Raw genomic sequence first — 23,763 nt, 5'->3', positions numbered from 1 at the left:
GGTGTGGAAATGAGGCTGTGCTCTTAGAATACTTACCCAAGGTCTCCTGGCTGGTCATGGCAGAGCTGGGATTCGAACCCAGATCTTTTTCACCCCATCTACTCCACCGAGTAGCCTCCAGGCTCTCAAAGCTCAGTGGGTGAGCGAGAGCCAAGGAATCCCAGCCTGGGCTGTGAGGAGCCAGGGAAGCCTCGTTTAATTCAAGGCAGGATATCAGAGCTGCCTGAACACGCGAGGGGAAGCAGGCTGATGGATTCTTCTGGGGAGACACTTCTTTGTGGACGTCAGGACCTGGTGAAAGATTGAGAAGGAGGATGGGCTGAGGAAGAGTGGACGGGCATGGAAGAGAAGGCTGAGGTTGGGAAGGAAGACGGGTTCCCAGACACAAACGTCGTACTGTGGTCCTCTTTGCTGTCATCATAAACTCACTTTGTCTTATTGGTTTCCTGTTAGTGTGATTGCTATTTCCTGCTTTTTGAGGTTGAAGAAAATGAGGCTGGGAAGAAGACTGGAACTGGAATTCCAGTTGAATCATCTATACCAGAATTTAGCATCCCTGGAGGGCCATAGCTACTCAGAAAGTGTGTGATGAAGGGAGGGAGTGGGGAGGGAGGAAGGAAGGAGGGAAGGAGGGAAGGAGGGAAGAAGGAAGGAGGGAAGGAGGGAGGGAAGGAAGGAGAGAAGGAAGGAGGGAGGGAGGGAAGGAGGGAATGAAGGAGGGAAGGGAAGGGAGGAGGGAAGGAGGGAGGGAGGATGGAAGGAGGGAAGGAAGGAAGGGAAAGAGGGAGGAGGGAAGGAGGAAGGAATGTTGGAAAGGGATGGGGAACACCCCTGTTGAGACTTGATAAAATTGATTTCCCCTCTCTGAGGCTCAGATGCATCATCTGTAAAATGGTGAGAATACTTTGTGGGGCAAGTGATGTACTTTGTGAGGCAGCTGTAAGGAGAAATGAAGGTTGCAGATGTATGAAATCTTTGACACACAAGTGCATAGAGCGTGCAACAGGAATTTCACATGTGACTTGAGTTCCCACGAGTACGCTCTGTACTGTCTCGTGCACAGACAACAGGAACTCGAAACCCCGGCTTCTGTGAAATGGGCACCAGTGACTTTATTTTGTGTGCATCCTGGTCGTGAGCTCATTTTTGGAAAAGTTGTGCTATCAGCAGCATCGGAAGTTCACAGAATCAGAGGTAGAAGAAGGATCAGGACCTTCAATTCAGTATTTTCTCACTCAGGGGTTCCTTTTGCTCACGGGTCCCTCCCCATCACCACATAGCAGTGGCCACAGCCTGAAGAGGAGGAGCTCTTGGGCCCCTGTACCCTCACCAGGGGAGAGTCTCAGGGATGCGTGTCTGGGGTCAGGTTGCTGCCGTCCTTTGACTCTAAGTGTTCCCTTGTTAGAATGACTACGACCTGTGGACCGCATACCAGAACCAGGAAACTCAGCAGGTGCAGATGGAGGAGAGGAATGTCTTCTGTGGCACTTACAACATCCGCATTCTCTCTGACATGTAGGTACTGTGGTCAGAGTCCAGGTCTCCAGGGATCCTTGAACTACCCACACGGGCATCTGAGGACTCCCATGACCTTTGCTCACTTGGAAAGGCAGTCCTTCCTCACCTCAAGCCCCAGCCTCAAACCCACATGAGATCCCATTTGGAGAATAGGTGCTTGATTTTTGCACCATTCTTGGCATTGGGTGGAGGTCGCTCTCCCCTTATAAATTTTCTGTACACTGACCAACAAGCTTTTGCACAATTCACAGGCATGAAATCTTTTTAAAAAATATCTTTACTGTTTAATTCTTATTTTAGAAGTAATATATCCTTACTGGAAAAAAAATCCATGAAATGCCAGGAAATGTATAGAGGAAAGGAAAGCTCTCCTACAATCTTGTCACATAGAGATAACTACCATTAATATTGATGTCTACCCTAGAATTTTTTCTTTGCCTCTATAAATACATATATTAAATAGAAATGGGGCTATGCTATACATAGTTCTGTAACCCACTCTGGCAAGGTACTGTGAAGGTCTTTCCATGTTAAATATGAAAATGGTATTTATGATAACTACCTAGTGTGGCATCATTTGAATATGCCATAAGAAGACCCTTTAATAGGCAACTTTCTGCCATACTTTAGACCTAGGACTTCACTCTTTATTCATAAAGTTTTGTGAAGTCCATCATTGTTCTATTTTTGGTTGTGAACCTTACTAACAAATTGCTTCTTGACCAGCCAGTAGGGGGAAGACAGAGCAGATGGGAAAGGGCAGAGCTGAGATTTTATGGATAGTATGGTGATACATGCTCTTTAGAAGAGAAGTTGACTGGTTGAACTCTAGATAGGACAAATGGAATGAGGACAAAAACGTCAGGAATTGCTCCTCATATTTAGAGTGACTTTATATCCCTGTTTACTGAAACAATTCCACTTTACTCTGTGGTCCTCAAATAATTAACAATAGTGTCCCCTTTCACAATAAAAAAATCTCAGTTTGGACAATAAATTATTTGGTCATCCTGCTCATATTTTATCTATTTGCTAATAATCTTATGGTTGGAAAATTAATTCAACTCACCCTGTTTTGTTGGACTGTAAGCTCATTGAGGGCAAGGTCCATTCATATCTTATTCATCTATCTTTGTATTTCCCATTAGCACCTATTTTCACAGGACTTTGCCCCTAATATATGCTCACTGGTTATTGGTTAAGGGAAAAAAGAAAAACAGCAAAAAACCAACAGTGGGACATGCAGTGGGTATAGGACTTCCCAAGTGTGTTCCTCTGAGGTTTTCCATGAAAAAAGGTTTCCATGGTCAAATAAGGTGGGAAATGCTGCATACTCTGTTCTGTGTCTTGATGATTTATCATACATTAGCAGAAATTATTAAAATAGTTTTGCCTTTTGTGTTTAGGTTTTAAATCTATTTGAAATGGATTTTTGTTATGGTGTGAGGTGGGGATCCATCAGGGACTGTTAACATTAGGCCTTGCCTTCTGCTATATCCCTTGTTGGAAGGCCCTGGATTTTCCATTATAGTATTGCTGCAGTTGAAAGGCACTGTGCTAAGTGAGTTCTAGGAAGGACAGTAACTCTTCTTTCCATGGATCATCCTTTTTCTGGAAACTCAGGTGGGACCGAAGCAGAGTCATCCACTATTCTGGGGGAGATTTGTTAGCTGTGTCATCCAATCGGAAGATCCAGCTTCTGGACATCATACAAATAAAGCAGATACCCATCAAGTTCCAAGGCCACACTGGGAGTGTCCGTACCCTCTTCTTGTGTGCGGAGGAAAACTTTCTCCTGAGCGGGAGTTATGACCTGAGTATCAGGTAAGTGGTCCAAGAAAGCTGTGGTCCCCAACCTGCCCAGGCCTAAATGCAGCTTGTGGAAAGAGCATGCATACTTTTACCTTTTTGTATTTATGCAACAGTTATCCTAAATTACACTGACTTTTAGAATAATCCACGTTTTTTTGACAAGATAAAAACCAAAAATTTGTATATTGTTTAAACTTTGGATGAGATAGATGTATAGCAATTATCAGATCTATTTTCTAGCTGAAGGCTGTGACTCAAAAAGTATTTTCTTTAGCATTCTTAGGTGAAGGCATAATTTATATTTCTTTTTATAGATTTCTTCAGGGGAAAGTAGTTTTTTGTGGGTATGGAAACAAAATAGTGTTAAAATATATATATATATATATATATATATATATATAATTTTTTTTTTTGTGGTATGTGGGCCTCTCACTGTTGTGGCCTCTCCTGTTGTGGAGCACAGGCTCCGGATGCGCAGGCTCAGTGGCCATGGCTCACGGGCCCAGCCACTCCGTGGCATGTGGGATCTTCCTGGACCGGGGCACGAACCCGCGTCCCCTGCATCGGCAGGTGGACTCTCAACCACTGCGCCACCAGGGAAGCCCTGTATATTTTAAAACAATATAATAAACACCCATGTGCTCATTACTCAGGCCAGGAAATAGGGTGTTACCATTCCCTAAATCCCCTTTGTGCCTTTCTCTTATTCCTTCTTTCTTCCTCCCAACCAGAGGTAATGTTATCCTAAATTTTATACTAATTATTCCCTTGTATTTCTTTATAGTTTTGCTACCTATTTATATATATGCCGATATATTAATTACTTTTGTCCATTCTTGAACTTAACATAAATGGAATAGTATCTTAAAAGTTCATCTGTACTTGATTCTTGCACTGAACTGTGATTTTGAGATTCATTTGTAAGATGTAGGTAGCAGTAATTAATTTTTCACCGAGATACAGTATTTTATTAGATGAATACATCATAGCTCATTTATGTGCTCTTCTGTTGGCGGATATTTGCATTGTTTATAGTTCTTTATTCTTTCAAAGAGAACTGCCATAGACATTCCTGGATGTGTCTCCTGGTACCCATGTACATGAGTTTTTTTATTTTTTATTGAGGTATAATTGACATAAAGTGTTAGTTTTAGGTGTACGATATAATGATTTGATATCTGCATATATTGCAAAATGATTACCACAGTGAATTTAGTTATATCCATCACTACACATAGTGACAGTTTTTTTTCTTGTGATGAGAACTTTCAAGATCTACTCTCTCAGAACCTTTCAAACATACAACACAGTATTGTTGGCTTGTTTTTCTGTTCTTGCATCAAAACCGCCTTTTTAAAAAAGATAGTTTTTATAGAGCAGTTTTAGATTCACAGCAAAATTGAGAGGAAGGTACAAAGGTTTCCCATATACCCTTTGCCCCATTCTCAAGATACCCCATCAGAGTGGTACATTTGTTACATTTGATGAACCTGCATTGACACATCATAATCACCTGAAGTCCATAGTAAACCTTAGGGTTCATGCTTGGTGGTGTACATTCTATGAATTTGGACAAATATATAGTGACATGTATTCATCATTATAGTATCATACAGAGTATTTTCATTGCCCTAAAAATCCTCTATGCTCTGCCTATTCATGCTTCCCCCTAACCCCTGACAACCATAGATCTTTTTACTGGCTCCATAATTTTCCCTTTTCCAAAATGTCATATAGTTGGAATTATACAATACATAGCTTTTTCAGATTGGCTTCTTTCACTTAGTCATATGCATTTAAGGCTCCTCTGGGTCCTTTCATAGCTTGATAGCTCATTTCTTCCTTATGCTGAATAATATTCCACTTTGCGGATGGACCACAGTTTATTTATTCATTCATCTACTGAAGGACATCTTGGTTGCTTCTAAGTTTTGGCTGTTATGAGTAAAGCTTCTGTAAATATCCATTTACAAGTTTTTTGGGTGGACATAAGTTTTCAGGGTAAATATCAAGGAGAACAATTGCTGGATCACACGGCAGAGTATGTTTAATTTTGTAAGAAATCGCCAACTGTCTTCCAACGTGGCTGCATCATTTTGCATTTCCACCAACAATCAATGAGAGTTCCTGTTCCTTCACATCCTCACCAGCATTTGATGTTGTCAGTGTGCTGGATTTTGGCCATTCAGATAGGTGTGTAGTGGTGTCTTGTTATTTTTTTTGCATTTCCCTGATGACCTGAGATGTGGAGTATCTTTTGGGGATGTCTTCTTTGGTGAGATGTCTGTTAAGATCTTTGGTCCAGGGGGCTTCCCTGGTGGCGCAGTGGTTGAGAGTCCGCCTGCCGATGCAGGGGACGCGGGTTCGTGCCCCGGTCCGGGATGATCCCTCCCGCATGCCGTGGAGTGGCTGGGCCCGTGAGCCATGGCTGCTGGGCCTGCGCGTCCGGAGCCTGTGCTCCGTGGCGGGAGAGGCCATGGCAGTGACAGGCCCGCGTACTGCAAAAAAAAAAAAAAAAAAAAAGATCTTTGGCCCATTAAAAAAAATTGAAGTATATTTGATTTACAATATTGTGTTAGTTTCAGGTGTACGGTAAAGCTGAAATACATACATATATATATTTCAGATTATTTTCCATTATAGGTTATTACAAGTTATTGAATATAGTTCCCTGTGCTATACAGTAACTCCTTGTTGTATATGTATTTTATGTTTAGTACTTTGAATCTGTTAGCCCCATACTCCTAATTTATCCCTCCCACCCTCCCTTTTCCCTTTGGTAACCATAAGTTTGTTTTCTATGTCTGTGTGTCTGTTTCTGTTTTGTATATAGATTCATTTTTATTATTTTTTAGATTCCACATGTAAGTGATATCATATAATATTTGTCTTTCTCCATCTGACTTACTTCACTAAGTATATTCTCTAGGTCCCTCTATGTTGCTGCAAATGGCAATATTTTGTTCTTTCTCATGGCTGAGTAATAGTCCATTGTGTATATATATACCACATCATCTTAAGCCAGTTGTCTGTTGATGGGCACTTAGGTTGTTTCCATGACTTGGCAATCGTAAATAGTGTTGCTATGAACATTGGGGTGCATGTATCTTTTTGAATTAGAGTTTTCATTTTTTCCAGATATATGCCCAGGAGCGAGATTGTTGGATCATATGGTAGCTCTATTTTTAGCTTTTTTAAAGGAACTTCCATACTGTTTTCCACAGTGGCTGCACTGTGGAAAAGTTCAGTGTAGGCAGGTTCCCTGTCCTCCACACCCTCTCCAGCATTTATTACTTGTAGTCTTTTTGATGATGGCCATTCTGACTGGTGTGAGGTCATACCTGATTGTGGTTTTGACTTGCATTTCTCTAATAACTAGCGATGTTGAGCATCTTTTCATGTGCCTGTTGGCCATTTGTATGTCTTCTTTGGAGAAATGTCTATTTAGCTCTTCTGCCCAGTTTTTGTTTTGGTTGTTTGTTTTCTTTTTGTTGAGTTCTGAGAGTTCTTTATGTATTTTGGATAACAGTCCTTTATCACATGTGTCTTTTGCAAATATTTTCTTCCAGTCTGTGCCTTGTCTTCTAATTTTCTTGACATTATCTTTTGCAGAGTAGCTATTTTAAATTTTAATGGAGTCCAGTCTATCAGTTCTTTCTTTCATGGGTCATGCCTTTGGTGTTGTATCTAAAAGTCATTGCTATACCCAAGGTTGTAGCTTTCTCATATGTTATCGTCTAAGAATATTATAGTTTTGTGTTTTATGTTTAAGTCCATGATCCATTTTGAGTTAAATTTTGTGAAGGATGTAAGGTCTGTGGCTAAATTCTTTTTTTTTTTTTTTTTTTTGCATGTGGATGTCCAGTTGTTCCAGAACCATTTGTTGGATAGACTCTGTTTGCTCCATTGTATTACCTTTGCAATCAGTTGACTGTACTTACATGGGTCTGTTTCTGGGTTCTCTGTTCTGTTCCATTGATTTATTTGTCTATTCTTTCACCAATACTACACTGTCTTAAGTACTATAGCTTTGTAGTGAGTCTTGAAGTTGGGTAGTGTCAGTTCTCCAACATTATTCCCCTCCTTCAATATTCTTTTGGCAATTCTGGGTCTCATGCCTCTTCCTATAAACTTTAGAATGAGTTTTCAATATCCACAAAATAACTTGCTAGGGCTTCCCTGGTGGCGCAGTGGTTGAGAGTCCGCCTGCCGATGCAGGGGACGCGGGTTCGTGCCCCGGTCTGGGAGGATCCCACATGCCGCGGAGCGGCTGGGCCCGTGGGCCATGGCCGCTGGGCCTGCGCGTCCGGAGCCTGTGCTCCGCAACAGGGGAGGCCATAACAGTGAGAGGCCCGTGTACCGCAAAAAAAATAAATAAATAAATAAATAAATAAATAACTTGCTAGGATTCTGATTGGGACTACCCTGTTTTGTTTTGTTTTAAAGATTTTTTTTAAGTTGTTGTTGTTTTTGATGTGGACCATTTTTAAAGTCATTACTGAATTTGTTACAATATTGCTTCTGTTTTTTATGTTTTGGTTTTTTGGCTGCGAGACATGTGGGATCTTAGCTCCCTAACCAGGAATCAAACATGTACCCCCTGCACTGGAAGGTGAAGTCTTAACCTTTGGACCACCAGGGAGTCCTCGGACTACCCTGTTTTAAAATTTTTTGATTTGTTTTGTATTTAGCTATGCAGTTGGAAAGTTTTAATATGTGATGGTGGGGCAAATTTTACACTTCACTTTCCTTTTTTTATATAACTTAGCTATGGTATATATTTTTTGAGGTTTTAGGGTAAGTTTACCGACTTGAAAAATCTAACTAGACTTACAATTGGAGTTGCATTGAATTTATAAACAATTTGGGCAACACATTCATTTCTTTGTTCTTTCTTAGAACTTAATACTTTTTCTTTATAAAAGTCTTGTGTAGTCTTATTTAATACTTGTAAACTTTATAATTTTATTGCTATTTTGAGTGGTATCTTATTTCCATTTATATTTTAAAGTTGGTTATTGCTGGTACTGAGAAATGGTATTGATTTTTATAGGTGTATCTTGTATCCAGCAACCTTGCTAACCTCTCTTGCTAACCTCAAAGTATGTATGTTGGTTTGGTTTTTCCATGTAGATGATCTTATCAACTGGAAATAATGGCAATATATCATCTTCTTTTCTGATACTTATGCTTTTTTCTTTTTCTTTCATTCTAACTTTGCCTTGGCCTTATAGTTAAGCAGTAGCTGTGACAGGCATCTTTATCTTTTTCCCCTTTTTGAAGGGAGTACATCTGTTTTTTCTCCATTAAGTATAATGCCTGCCATTATGACTTTCTTATATAAATAAGTTTGCTAGGTCAAGGAGGTCCCTTCCATTCCTATTTTTCTAAAAGTGTTTCTCAAATATCAATACCTTTTCTGCATAAATTACGAAAACAACCTGGATGTGTGGTTGGCCATGTTGCTAGAGACAGAAGTTCAAAACATGCTTTTTTGGGACTTCCCTGGTGGCACAGTGGTTAAGAATCCGCCTGCCAATGCAGGGGACATAGGTTCGAGCCCTGGTCCAGGAAGATGGCAAATTCCGCGGAGCAATTAAGCCTGTGTGCCACTACTGAGCCTGCGTTCTACAGCCCGCGAGCCACAACTACTGAGCCTACGTGCCACAACTACTGAAGCCCGCACGCCTAGAGCCTGTGCTCTGCAACAAGAGAAGCCACTGCAATGAGAAGCCTGCGCACCACAACGAAGAGTAGCCCCCGCTCGCCGCAACTAGAGAAAGCCTATGTGCAGCAATGAAGACCCAACGCAGCCAAAAATAAATTTTTAAAAAACATGCTTTTTTTTCAGACCAGTGGGACATTGTTGAATGCACTATGGGTGCGGAGCAGGCTCTGATGAGCAGGTAAAGCCATAGAACCTTTAGGAATATTAGAAGGAAAAGCCTAACAAATCTAAAGAAAAACAGAACCAAAAAACCCATTTACTAATCATTTATTATGTGCCAAGTCTCATAATAACTATGAGGTAAGTACCATTATTATCCCCAATTTACAGATGACGAAACTGAGGTACAGAATGATTCAGTAACTTATTCGAGATCACACAGCTAGTAAGTGATGGACCTGGGATTGGACCTCAGGCAGCCTGGCTCCAGAGCCCACCATCTTGACATTATATCGATACTTTGTCCTGTCACAAAGGCATTTGGCTGAAGTGGAAGTCAATATTAATGATAGTTGAGAGACCTCAGGCAGGTTTGCGTATTAAAAAACAGTGTGACTCTGGGAATTACCTGGCGGTCCAGGGATTAGGACTCTGTGCTTTCACTGCTGAGGGTGCGGGTTCAGTCCCTCGTCAGGGAACTAAGATCCCACAAGCTGCGTGGCCAGAAACAGACAAAAACATACAAACAAAAAAACAGTGTGACTCATACACATTCCCATGTTTTCTCTTAGATATGCTTTAGAAATGGCATAAAATATTCTTGTGGCTTGGGTCAATTGTTGTGTTGTTCTTGTTTGAAGGTCAGCTCTACCACTGAATCAGTGCCATGGATTCTGAGCCTGGTGACCATTCTAGGGACCCTTCCACCTAATACCAGCTAACAGTTATCAATTATTTTCTACACACTGCTCATTGTTCTAGTGTTACATGCATTATTGCAGAGTTTCTCAACCTCAGAACCATTGACATTTGGGGCTGGAAAATTCTCCCTGTGGCGGGTCATCCTGTGAATTGTAGGATGTTTAGCAGCATCCTTGGACCTTGCATGCTAGATACCAATAGCACCTCCCTACCAACTTGTGACAACCAAAAATGCCTGCAGACATTGTCACAGGGGATGGAAATCACCCCTGGGGGTAGAAATCACCCCTGGTTGACAGTCACTACATTAGTGTATTTAATTCTTCATAGAAACCCTGTGAGGTAACTGCTATTATTATCCTCTCCATTTTATCAATGGGGAAATGAAGCTTACTCAGAAATTAAGTAAGCTTTCCAAAGTTACAGCTAATAGGTGCTGCACCTGGGATTCAGATCCAGGCCTTGCACTCATAAAACTCTGCTGCCTTCCAACTCCCTATTGAACTCTATACCATCTGATCCCTTGGGCCCTCAGAAAATCTCAAAAACTTATTATTATTTTTGGCCTGATTCCTGCAGATACTGGGATCTGAACAGTGGGGCTTGCATACGCATCTTCAGTGGCCACCAGGGGACTATCACTTGCATGGATGTGTGTAAGAACAAGCTCGCATCTGGAGCAAAAGATTGCCAGGTAAAAGGTGAGAAAGAAACACCTCCAACTCTCTAAGAAGTTTCCCCAAATCCATGGGTTGCCAAAGGACTTGTTTTGCTCATTTCTATGGGCGGTCATTTATCCTTTCAACCGTCCATGTATCCATTGACCCATTCACTCAACAACTATTGATTGAATGCCAGGTGCTGTGCTAGGTGGTAAGGAAAAAAACGCTTATGATATGGCCCTTCTGATGTGGCTTTTTATTTCCCCAAGAGTCTCATGGTCTTCTAATGGAGACACATGTAGAAATATATAATGGGGGATTATAGTAAATATGTGAATGATAACAGTTGCCATTCATTGAGTACTAACCTTGAGACAGGCACTGTGATAGGTGCTTTGCATACATTATCTTATTTAACTCTCACAAGAATCCTATGGGATGACTGTAATTTTAAATTACAATCAATTTTAAAAAGAAGAGAAAAAAAAGAGGGAGAGAGAAAAAAAAGAATCCTATGGGATGGATGCAGATAAGGAATCCACAACTCAGAAAAACAACTTGCCCCAAATCAAAGCTGCTAAGTAGTCGGGTGGGGATTTGAACCCAGGGCTGTCTGGCTCTAAAATGTGTGCTCCAGTGAGCTTGTGAAGTACTAAGGGACCGTAGAAATAAGAGTAAAAGGGAAAGCACTGCAGGCAGGGTGCTCTTTGAGTGTGATCTTGAGGAGGAGTAGTTCTACACACAGAGGGAGAGTGTAGAGCATTCCAAGCAGAAGGAACACCTCAGACAAATCACAGAATATTGAAAACAATGAAGAATTTGGGGAATTTCCCTTTGCTCTGTACAGCTGGGCTGCAGCATGTGGTGTTGGAGATCAGGCGGATACGTTTGTCTGGGGCCAGATTGTCAAGGGCCTTCTGCGTTGTGGTTGGAAATTGAACTTTATTCTCTAAGACGTGGGGGGCGGTAGATGCGTTTTAAGCTGAGGATTGATACGATGAAATGTGTATTCGAGAAAGGTTGCTCTGGTGATATTGTGGAAGAAGGATTTGGAGAGGTGGTGACTCTGGGGGACAGGGGGCAAGTTAAGGTACTTACTCAGTCTAGAGAACCTGTGATGTCTTCAGAATATCCGAGAACAGGCAAGTGTGAAGACATCAGATGGATGCGAGTTTACACGAGATGGTACAAAGAGAAGGGAGACTTCTAGAAGGAGAACTGGCGAGACTTCAACACTAGCTGGAGATGAAAAGTGAGAGAGAAAGGCAAAGGGTGAGGCCAGACTTTATAACGCAGGCCTCTGGGTGTCTGGAAGTACCGCTGATGGAAACGGGGCTTCAGAGGAAGAGTCAGGTGGGGGAGGGAAGGAGGAGGGGGTGAAGGCTTCCATTTTGGACACGTTGAGTGTGGCAGGCAGGAGAACGGCCAACCAGAGATGGCCACGTTCTAATCCCGGACACCAGCGGCTGTGTCTTCTTGTGCCTCGCATGGCAAAAGGGACTTTGCAGATGCACTGAAGTTAAGGACCTTAAAATGGTGAGATGCTCCTGGGCTGTTGGTGTGGGCCCATGGGTAATCGTGGATCCATAAAAACAGACATTTTCTTACCTGTGATCAAAGGGAGTCATGACTATGAAGAGTGGTCAGAGAGATACCGTGTTGCTGGCTTTGAAGATGGAGGAAGGGGGTCCTGAGCCAAGGAATGTGGGTGACCCTAGAAGGTGGAAAAGGCAAGGAAATGGATTCCTTCCCGCCCACCCCCCAGAGCCTCCATAAACGAACACAGCTCTGCTGACACCTTGATTTTAGCCTTGTGAAGTCGTGCAGAATGTCTGTAAGATAATCCGTTTGTTGTTTTCAGACACGAAGCTGGTGGTAATCTGTTACAGCAGCAAATAGGAAGCTAACACATTGAGCGTGGTATTACCGCGGACATCCGGGGGAGGGCAGCAGGAGGTGGATGCAGCCCCAGATGGGTCAGCTTGGTGGTTACCAAGTACAGTGAAAGGTGGAAGCCCCGGGTGTGGGTGAGGTTTCCTTTGCAGAGCAGGAGGAAAGAGTGAAAGAGAAGAGAAGCCAGGGCCTCGGGAACCCACAGCATGTTAGGAGTGGGCGGAGGAAAATGCCGGGAAAGGGACAGTGGGCTGGCGGGACACACACGGATGCTCAGAGCTGACTGGGAAGCCTTACTCCCTACCTCTTTGCCCTCCCCAGCTGACTGAGCGTCTCATTGCCGTGATTGCTTTGAGGGGTGGAGCAGAAAGGAGGAAGGATGAGGCTCTGAAGATGGAAGGGTGGACATGACCTCCCACTCAGCTGAGAGAGTCCTGTGGGCCACCAGCAGGGCTATAGGGCAAGGGGAGTTAGGCCCTCACCTCTGGTGCAAAATTTAAGCGGACAGAAAAAAACCCTCAGTAATCAAGTTGCTTATTTTAATGCAGTATTTTAAAAGTCAAAATTAACGTGCAAAATACACAATGAAAAAAGCATCCGAAGATCTCTCACTCCACCCTAATCCTGGCCCCAGCTACCAGCCAGCCTGCTTGGGCTCTTCCCACCTTCCTGGGTTACCAAAATAGAACAAAAAGGAGACAATTAGAGACCTGAAGGGTACCCCCCACACTTTAAAAATTCTTTAAGTCAGGACACCTTACCAATAACTCCTTTAATTCATCTTTCAATTTTCCCACTCCTAATTGGATAAAAGGGCCAATATATATTTAAAAACAAGTGTAGAAAAGTGTACTCACATAGTTCTGGTTAATGGTTAGTAGCGTGGCCTGTGGACCCAGACTCCCTGGGTTTGAATCGCAGCTCAATCTGCTCACCACCTGTGTGATCTCGAGCAGGTTACAGAACCTCTCTGGGCCTCAGTTTCCCCATCTGTACAGTGAGGAATAGTAATAGCTCTGCCTTGTGAAGATGAGTTAATGCCTGTCAGGCAGTTTGAGTGGCGCCTGGCTCACAGCTGGCGCAGCGTGGATGCCAGCTATGGTTACTCTCCGGTCCTGGGTTACGTGTTCTGTTACCCAAGGAGGAAGGTTCTTCAGGGGCTTTAATGCCCTCACCCCTGAATTCGTGGTGCCTGCTTTCAGCTTCTTCCCTTAAGCTTGGTTCTCTCACCCACCCAGGGACACATACCCACCCAACACTTACAGTTTGGGGTACAGTGGCTCTGACGCTGTCTGTGTAGCAGCAGCATTAGACCTGCCCTGAGCCGTGACAGTCTCGCAAAAGTAAAATCAATCCAAAAGTCAGATTCAGAAATATTTTAAAATGTAAATGAGGAGAGACAGCTTTCTTTCCTTTGGGGGATAGAAGGTGTGGGTCAGGAGGACAGCATCCGGGAGGAATGAGGACATGAACATCTGCCGTGATTTTCCTGAAATCCACTCCATAGGAAGCATTTTTCAGGCTTATTAGAGTTGAGGAGACTTATTAGAGATGAGCTGTCTGACTCTTGGATCCCGAGGCTAAGTTCCAGGGTCAGAGCCAAGGTCCATGCACTGCTGGCTCTCCTAAGGGCTGTGTTCGGGGAGCGCTGGGTTGCAGGTACGTGGACTGTGGGTGAGCCTCTGGAGCTGCCGGGCCAGGTGAAGGCTTCCAGGGTCTGACACGATGGGCTCGGCTGGTCTTAGCTTCTGCGATGGGGTGTGGAGCCCCACTGCCACCCTCTCCGTGCACCTACCCCTCTCTCCCCCTCCCTTTCAGAGTGGGATATCGAGACAGGAAAGTGCCTGAAGACCTTTAAACACAAAGACCCCATCCTGGCCACCAGGATCAATGACACATACATCGTGAGCAGCTGTGAGAAAGGGCTGGTCAAAGTGTGGCACATCATCACAGCCCAGCTGGTAAAGGTGAGGGTTGGGGACTGGGGGGTCGGGGCACTGGGGGTGAGGGGCTGGAGGACACTGGCAGTCCCCTTCCAGGTAGCTCCCCAGACTGCCCTAGAGCAATTGAGTGACAGTCACCTAAAGAGGGTGGTCCTGAAAAGGGGGAGGGGAAGGCCCCCCAAGAAGGGGCCATTCTGAGCCAGTAGAAGGTCAAGGCCCGTGTGAGCCACGTTGTCACGGGTGGGTGGTGGTGGTGGTGGAGGCTGCATTCTGACTCCGCATGATACCTGGGTTCGGGGTCTTTTAACAGCAGCATGAGTAAAGTGCCTTCTCCTCTTCTGGAACATTCCAGCCTGATTCTGGTGTGGGGTATAGGAATGAACAAAGCCACAACTGTTTTCCTCCTTCCTCTCATGAGAAGAGAACATTGGCTGTCTAGAAAGTGATTGTTCACACACAAAAAGCGTTCTTGCTGGATTGGAAGCCCCCTGGCCCTAGTGGGTGGTGGGGAGATGTCATTTGTGCCGGGACACAGGATCACAGTGAGAAGCACTGGCCTGGCTGGCAGGCTCTTGCCACCAGTGATGTCGTCAGCGTGGTCTGCCCAGCAGTTGCAGGCACAGGGAAGCCCGGTTGCCTCTGGGTCCTGGCAAGGAGCTGGGGACGGAACACCTGAGCCTTGCCCTTCTGGCAGCAGAGGAAGGTAAATCGTGGCCCTCTCTGGCACTCTAGGAAGGTGGGGCCGGCCCCGCCGCAGACCCACCGGGAGCAAGGCCTCTCCCTGCTCACCTTCCTCCTTAACTCGGGAGAGAGCTCCGGAGAGCGGGGGGCATGGAGTCCGCCGGCCTCATTAGAGCAAAGGCACGGTCAGCTCAGATAAATGCTAAGTGGTGGTGGCCACGGATTGGTGGAGTGTGGCTTTGGGATTCCCCTCAAGAAGCCTCCAGCTCTGGCCTTTGAGGAGTCACAGTCTGAGTTGAAGACGGGCTGAAAGCAGAGGCATCTTTTCTTGCAGACGCTCAACGGCCATGAGGGAGCTGTGAAGTGTCTGTGCTTCGACCAGTGGCATCTCCTGTCGGGAAGCGCTGACGGCCTGGTGATGGCCTGGAGCATGGTGGGAAAGTACGAGCGGTGCCTCATGGCCTTCAAGCATCCAAAGTAGGTGCCAAGGAAGCCGTGACCCAGCTCCTGCCCCCCTCCGTTTCCTGCCAGAGCCCAGACTTCGCTCTTCGGCAGATCGGTCCCCTCTGCTGACCTTCTGTTGACTCTGCTCCTCGTCCATCTCTGGTCCCTCTTCTTCTGCGTGTCGTCCACTACGACCACCCCCTCTCCTGTCCTCCCTTATTTCTCTTAAGAAATAATACTAAATGTGGATTTTGAGAGGTTATTGAAACTTTACACTTACGGCACATGGGATAAATTTGTATCTGTTACCTACCAAACTTAGGAATATTGGCAGAACTGTCCCCCAAACAATGCCAGCTCCAGTAAGCTTAAAATCTTGGAATTGCGTGTTCACAAAAGCTTAAAATTATCCAAGTGCCAAAGGTTTAAAAATAACCAAGGGCTTAAAGAAGGAGCTCCCTTAAAGCCTGCGGGCTTGATCCTATTCCAGGACAGCAAATGGATTTCATTGTACACTTCAAATCCCAGTTTAGTGGTGGTGGCTGCTTGGAGCCAATTAAGAAGTACTCTGAGGGCTTCTCTGGTGGCGCAGTGGTTGAGAGTCCGCCTGCCGATGCAGGGGACATGGGTTTGTGCCCCAGTCTGGGAAGATCCCACATGCCACGGAGCGGCTGGGCCCGTGAGCCATGGTCGCTGAGCCTGCACGTCCAGAGCCTGTGCTCCGCAGCGGGAGAGGCCACAACAGTGAGAGGCCCGCGTACCACAAAAAAAAAAAAAAAAAAAAAAGAAGTACTCTGAGGTCACATCTAAGCTTATTTGAAAGGATATTGTGGTCAGTTAATGGTTCTGCCACAGTCATGGGTTTTACAGGCTGCTCTATGCCACTCCTGTACTGCATGAATAATGCTTCTTCCCCTGAGTGCATTATAAGAAATACCAGGAAACTAAGTGCTGTCCCAATCGATTGAAAGAGTAAATGGGCCTTCCAGGAGGATCTATCACGGGATAGTTATTTAGTGAAATATGGCCCTATATTTCCTTGTACCCTCACAGGAACCTCTTGAACAGGCAGACTGGCTTTGTGGGCAGTGGAGGGGGATATAGGCGTTTATGTGTATGTTCTCTCTCTCAGGTCTGGGGTGCTTCTTATAAAGATGATCATTTTCCCTTGTTTTTTCTTTCTTTCTTTATATAACAGTGCTACTCTTAGAAAGATTCAAAATGTTAAATACTTCTCAGCATGAGAAGTATTACCTAGGAATCAAATTGTAAGAGAGAAGCATGGTCATCTCTGTATCAGACCAAAAAAAAAAAAAAAGAATCTGTGACTTAAGCTTTTTTGTTTTGCCACCTTGTGGCACTGTAACCAAATTGCAGGAAAAATAACAGAATGGGGGGGGGGAGATTCCATCTGTGTCTTGAGGGTTAATGGTTTACATCCAGAATCATAAAATGATGGCAAACATCGTTTCAAGGACAGTCACGACCCCTGCCTCCCAACAGTACCTGAAATGCCCCAACTCCAGACACACCCACACAGTTTGCCCATTGCTCTGTTCCCTTCCAGGGAGGTTCTCCACGTGGCCCTTCTCTTCCTCCGGGTCATCAGTGCCTGTGCAGATGGCAAGATCCGCATTTACAATTTCCTAAATGGGAACTGTCTGAAGGTGATGAAAGCCAATGGCAGAGGTTATCCTGTGCTGTCCTTCTTTATTCAAGGCAACAGGTGGGTGGTAGGTGTGGAGGTCAGAGCCCTGAGCATTTCTGTTTGGATGATGTTTTTTCCTCCTATGGGACACTGGCCCTGGATTTGCTGGCAGCAGGAGAGAGTGGGCCGTGCTCCCCTCCAGTCTTGGCTGCAGTAATAGGCTCATGGGGGACTCACGGGACTTCACACAGAACTTAGCAGTGAGGGACCACACTACTCTTCATTCGTTCTGGGTGTCTGATCCAATCACGCAATGGGCTTGATACAGCTCTGCCGTGGGGACCGAGGTTCTGCCAGCCTGCAGCCCCTGATCCCACGTCCAGCCTGAGAGCTCCCCAGCTCTCTGTGTCTCGCTTCTGATGCAGAGAGACTTGCAGGAGGGTGGGAGTGGCACTGGCAGGCGGCCCAGTGTCCAGTGGGGCAGAACTGAGCAGATGAGTTTACAGAAAGCAGAACCATGACGACACTAATTGTATATAATACTGTGTTGTTAGAGGCTAGGTTCAGGGTGATATTATGTGAAAATACCCAACCAGACTTAACTTTTAAATTCTACCACAGCCTCACTCAAGACGTCACTTAATCACTTCGAACCACATTGCCTTCCTCCTAATGATTAGTCCTCCTTGCTTAAAGCAGGGGGGTGCTAGTATACTAAGACTCAATAAATTAATGGTTTTCAGTTATGAAGTCAGAAGGCTATAAAAAAAAAGGTCACCTTTGACCTTTTCTTAATCATGACTTCCGAAGAGAGATGTCAGCTTGAGCAAAAATAGGTCTGAAAGAGATTCCTAGTTGGAATGATTCCCCAAGTTCCATTCCAGTGCTTCCAACCGTAATGAGTCACTTTTATGGAGAGTTTACGCTGACAGTGACAGTCTTAAAATTGCAGCCTTTTGGTGCAGAAAGGAGCCCACACATAGCATTTCCATTTCTTGTTTATGGTTATGGGAGACCTAGGAGCAGAGGTGGGGGAGGGAAAGCAATGCCCTGTGAACGCTGTGAACCCTAGGAGCAGCGGGTGGGTAGGAGGCGATGTTGGGGACCCCAGGTTTAGAACTCTTTTTTTCTCTAGTGGCATGAGAGTGGGGATTAGGGAAGACAGAAATCCTCCTGCTTTACAAAGTACAAATGTTCTGTCTGAACGTAGAGCGTGCACAGACACCCAGAGCGATGGCGTGAAGCGGGTGGGGCTGGAGGGTCAGCGAGGGCTTGAAGGCCTCCCCCATTAGAGTTTTCCTCATCCCATCACGGCAGTAGAGCCATGGCATTTGGATGCTGTGCTTAAGAAAAAAGGAGTGAACTTGAAGACAACTGTGTGCAGAGTAGCTAAGCCTTCTGACTCAGGCACCCCAGGTTCTTGGCACTCACTCCAGGATCGGAAATTCATTAAAAAATATTGTAATCCCAGAAGCGAAGTAATCAGGACATGTGTGCCTTGCTCACATCTAGTTTCTAAAGAAAACAGCTTCAGAGCTGACGACCCCTGCTGCACGGCCTGCCACCTTTCTCCGCCGTGGACCCTGAAACAACCTACACCACCCTGTCTGTGCGGTCATTTCCCGGGCACTGATCCCTTGGCCTCAGGATCAGATGGGACAGTAGTCCAAGTGCATATTTGGAAGCCAGGCAGTGGCAGCCTCCACACTCCTTTTGTGGGCAACCCTGTTGCTTTGGTTCCAGGATGGTGATCAACACGGAGGGCGACGTCCTCATGTTCCAGTTTGAGAATATCAAGTGGCAGTATTCCCTGGAACGGGCCAACGAAAAGAAGAAGGACAAAGAGGATGACAGGGGAGAAAATGGCCTCACGGAAGTCCTCTCCAAGTCGAGCACTCAGATTTACAGCCCTCAGGAATCCATATCTAGCAAACAGGCGGCCCAGGAGTCCCTGTTCAGCAAATCTCACAGGTCCCCAGTTCTCCTGAGGGCATCCAGGTTACCTACAGGTAAGAACTGAATCCCAGGCCACCCCAGTGGTACCCAGTGGAGCAGGTGAGGGGCTTCCAGGACCAGTTTCTCTGTGGAATATTTTGGTCAATGGTTTCTTGATGATATAAATCCCAACCTTTACGTCACTCTCTTTGATGTGACAATTTGTTAGCCAGCTCGAGGGAATCTCCTGATTTTCAAGGCCTACGTTTTCAAACTTATTAGAATCTTTCTGCAGTAGATGACACTAGCCCTTCACACTTGCCATTAAAACAAAAACACAACCAGCATCCTCCCCGTTGCCCCTGATCCAAGCATATAGTACATGATTATTTCCTTAGGACACAGACAAGACCTACTGTACTGCAGAAAAATGTCCTCTGCGGAATGTATTCTCTGTAGACCTCTGACTGATAACACACGTACCTGGAAAATACTAGATCAATAGATCACCTCCAATCGTATTACACCACAGACGGTCAGTTAGGACAGAGGACCGAGAATTTCAGATAATGCTTAAAACTTGATAATCAGTAGGAAATGGGGGTAGGAGGGGGGCGTCAGGAGGTGATCTAGATGGACCTTCGGCTCCAGGTGATTGCCTAGTTTCATGGGACAACAGGAAGCAACAAACAGTAAAGTGATAATTTGGGTGAAAATCAGTTGAATTATCAGCTACGCCCCCAGTATTCATACCTAATTGAATCATATAATTACTACAGTTTCCTCCTCAATCTTAATTTAGGAGTGTTAACGGAGGCACCTCTAAGTCAAGGAAAGCCAAAGTCACCCCAAAGAGTTGGCAGGAAGAGACCGAGTTCTAGGGAAGCAAATGGCACGGGCACCGAGCAAGAGAGTTTGGAAGCAAAACCCCTTGCCGGAGATAACAAGAATGGTGATCCTTTATTCTGAATTCATGTGGCAAGATTCAATCTCTCTCTCTCTCTCTCTCTCTTTCTTTGTTCAGTCTAATTTTTCAGCAGGTTGATCAATCAGTTTGCTTGGATTCTGAATGGATAAAATGCCCAGCTTCTCCTAAGAGTGGTGGGTTTTCCCTAATCGTCCCCTTTCTGACTTGAGGCCACACAGAGCGAGCGCCTTTCTCAGAGCTGAGCTTCTGGTTTGGGGCTCACAGTCAGCCTCCTCACTTCCTGGACTGTTGTGTCATCAGTCTGAGTAATGGGCACAGCGGAAGGGAGAAGAGGCAGTGGGGCTGATTGCAGAGGCATGTTAGGGGGGTTCACGGGGATTGGGGGGGTGCTCTACATGTGAGATAAGGGGGTCAGGGAGATAGGCGGGGAGGGGCTTTGGAGAAGAGTTACCATGAATCGGGTGTCCCTTTGTTGTTTTTGAGAGACTCTGGTAAAGATTTGAAATGCCTTTCAAATATTTTTGGCTAATATAATAGTGTTTCTTTGAATCAAACTCCCTGCAGAGACTACCTTCAAGGTGAGGGTAAAACAACTGAGTTTTGTGAGGTCTGTAATAACAGTGGGCATCCTTGCATATACCTGTGTCTGTGTACCTGTATAGGTATACCTGCGGGGTAAAGTCCTAGGCGTGGCATCGCTGAGCCACAAGGATGATTGCATTTTAAAAGCTAGAAGGAGATTGCCATAGTTGTCTTTAAAAACTGCTGTGTCACTTTTCACTCCCACCAGCAATGCGTGAGAGCTCCCACTGCTCCCAAGCCAACACTGGGTGTTCACCATCATTTTGCTCATATGATAAGTAAAGATGATATTTGCATTTCTTTAAGGTTGATCACTCACAAACCAAATGTCCCTCAGTGGGCAGTAACTAAGTAGGTGATGACAAAGCCATACTAGGACAAAGGCATATTATACAACAGCTAAAAATGGATGAGGAGCTCCATTTTTGACTTGGAAAGAGATCCATAATATATTATTATATGAAAAAAAAAGTTACTGAACAATGAGCCCATCACAATTCCTTTTAATAGAAGGAGAAAAACTGTGTTTTTTCTCTCTCACACACACAGACACACACCCACAGACATACACACACACACACAGAGTGGTGTATTCTGGAATTGGACGAAGCACGGGGAAGACTTTGACATCTTAATTTCATTTAGATAAGACCTACTTGGTCAAGGAAAATTATACGCTGTTATAAAATTGTAAAATCAATACCCTGTTGCATATTCTTTGCTAGTTTTATTGGTGCAGTTTGAGGTGCAGATTTTACTTGCTAGGTCAGACTAGACAAATGCCTTCTCCTTTTCATGGTTCAGTTATTCCTTTTGTAAAAGGAGGATAATAACACACTGAAAAGTGTGTCTGTGAGGTATTGCAGGGATTCAAAAGCCCAAATGAGAGACGTAGTAAATTTGCTCACCTATGAAGACATCGTTGCTAACTCAAGGGCCTTAGGCATCTTGGAGGCCTTGACCCTAAAGTAGCATGCCAGAATGAATCTCTTGTCCTTGTCAGTGACTTTTGGATCTACAAAATGTTCAAAACTTTTTGGGAACTCCTGTTCAGGAACTGCCTTTTGGCCACTTGATAGTTTCAATTTTGCAGGGGTGACATGTTTTTTGAAGGCAGTTTTGATTTTGAGAAACATCCAAAGATCATTTGGAGTCAAATTTGATTAATAAAGTGGAAATCAAGCTTTGCAATACAGGTTTTATTTAAAAATATAGGTATGTTACTGAAAATTTGTAAGGCCTATGAATGGGGTGTGAAGGTCATTCCCACAGGGAAGTTTCACGAATGTGTGGAGCATAGGCATTACATATGTTCCTTCCAAAATATGAATATCTAGAGGTTAATACACACTTGTACACAAGTACTAGCATATTTGTTAAAAACTTGTGTTAAATATTTTGTAATTTCTCGTCTCATAGAGGATTTTTGCTCACATGATGGCAGCATGTCCATTGGGTAACAAAGACCATAGTCTGAATAGCAGTTGGAATGGATTTAACTTTCATACGTAAGTACTTAATGGTTTTCATGGAACACTGGTTTGTTTTTCTTTTCTTTTTTTTAAAAAGCAGATGATGTGGAGAAAATACCAAAACAAGGACAACTGGGAACTTTGGGAGACTTGATCAGTTGCTCAAAGAAGAAGTCCTGGTGCATCCCTGTGTCACCTGACCAGTTCCTCCTGACTGTGAATGCCCTGCAGAAAGCCCATAATTCTGGGGAGTTTGCCTATCCCCGGAGGCCCCAAACCCAGGTCATCAATTCCTGGGGACCTTCCATTTCATACCCAAGGAAGGTCCTGAGTTTGAAGGGACGATCGGTCCAACATGCAGTCGATCGGTTGAGATTGAGCAACCCTCCCATAGATGTGAAACAAACCAGTATTCCCCTTGAAATCCAGAAGCTTCGGCCTAACCTGAAGAACTCCGTGCACAACCCCAGAGTCCAGTCTACCATCCCCCAGCCGGTGCTTATCTGCCCCAGGTTCTCTGGCAGCATAAAGGGTGAAGACCCGCCAACCAGTTCAACTGATGGGGCAGTGCGCAGCTTCAGCCCCCTAACCAGCACACAGGTCATCAAACCAAACCACGTGCTGGCTCCGCCGATGGGCACGACGGCCCAGGCTGCCAAGAAAGATTGGTCCCGCTTCTACACGGCCCTCGACCCCTTCAGAGTGAACACGGAGTTCATGCTGCTGACTGTGAAGGAGGAGAAAGAGTACGAGGAGGCCAAGATGAAGGAGTTTCAGGCCATAAAGCCAGCTGGAGGGGTTGATCCGGAAAAAGCCAGCAGAGCTGCCTGGGTCAAGAAGATCAAAGGCCTGCCCATTCGTAATTTCATGAAGCAAGGAAAAACAGCAGCCCCTGAACTTGGGCAAAACGTATTTATCTGAACCAGCCTTGGGAAATTACAGCGTCTTATAATAAACAAAAAACCAAGTGGATGTTGGTGTTTGGCCTCTTTTTGTTAGTTTGTTTTCAACTGTTCCCTGGCAATTAACATGGGAACTCTTTAATTATTTTCCTATAAGCCAAAGAACTGATACTTGTCAAAGTAAGAAAACAGAGAGAGGCTGGGGGTGATTGGCATCTGTAGTCCCACTGAACACCATTCAGTGAGAGGCATGGAAGCCCTGTTTCATTGATGGGAGATGTTGGAAGTTTAATACTACTCATGGCTACCAATTTAGGGCTGTCGTTTCTTCTAGCAAATGAACTGATGGGATTATATCAGAATAATGCACTGGAGTTCCCTGGTATTTTCGTATGGAAGCCTGATGAAGCTCAGTGAGTTCAATTAAGAATCTAAAAGGAGAAGCCCTCAAATTGCATTTTTCCTCCTCAGGGCTAACTCCTATGGAAGAGAATTAGGCACATTCATCCTTTCTACATTAGTAGCATGTGTGTTGAGGTTGCTACTTAAGCCTGCTGAGGTTGGTGTCAGGGGCCAGGCAGGTGATTTAGATGTGGGCAGCCCAGCATAGGGGCTGTGGCCCATCAAAGAGCTCAAGCCCCATATGAAGGGGGTAGCTCCTACTCAGTAGCTCAGCATGGCGTAGGATGGAAACCATTGAAACAGAATGCAGAACAAAACAACAAAACACCAACCCTACAAAACTCCACAACCC

At 44.9% G+C, this 23,763-nt stretch overlaps 1 protein-coding gene across 1 annotated transcript in view; it reads left to right on the top strand.

The window, feature by feature from the left end:
* FBXW10B (F-box and WD repeat domain containing 10B) overlaps positions 1-23,044 on the top strand; it is a 30,073-nt gene extending 7,029 nt beyond the window's left edge. The window contains exons 6-14 of the mRNA XM_081219282.1: positions 1,406-1,515; positions 3,142-3,342; positions 10,499-10,620; positions 14,293-14,441; positions 15,433-15,575; positions 17,110-17,268; positions 18,934-19,199; positions 19,928-20,077; positions 22,205-23,044. Of these exons, the coding sequence (XP_081075408.1) occupies positions 1,406-1,515; positions 3,142-3,342; positions 10,499-10,620; positions 14,293-14,441; positions 15,433-15,575; positions 17,110-17,268; positions 18,934-19,199; positions 19,928-20,077; positions 22,205-23,028 (2,124 nt within the window). The 3' untranslated portion in view covers positions 23,029-23,044. The remainder of the gene's footprint in view (positions 1-1,405; positions 1,516-3,141; positions 3,343-10,498; positions 10,621-14,292; positions 14,442-15,432; positions 15,576-17,109; positions 17,269-18,933; positions 19,200-19,927; positions 20,078-22,204) is intronic.
* The last annotated feature ends 719 nt before the right edge of the window (positions 23,045-23,763 follow it).

Source organism: Mesoplodon bidens (assembly GCF_964165515.1).
Source record: "Mesoplodon bidens genome assembly, chromosome: 19".
NCBI classification, from domain to species: Eukaryota; Metazoa; Chordata; class Mammalia; order Artiodactyla; family Ziphiidae; genus Mesoplodon; species Mesoplodon bidens.
This window is presented reverse-complemented; position numbering and strand designations above follow the sequence as displayed.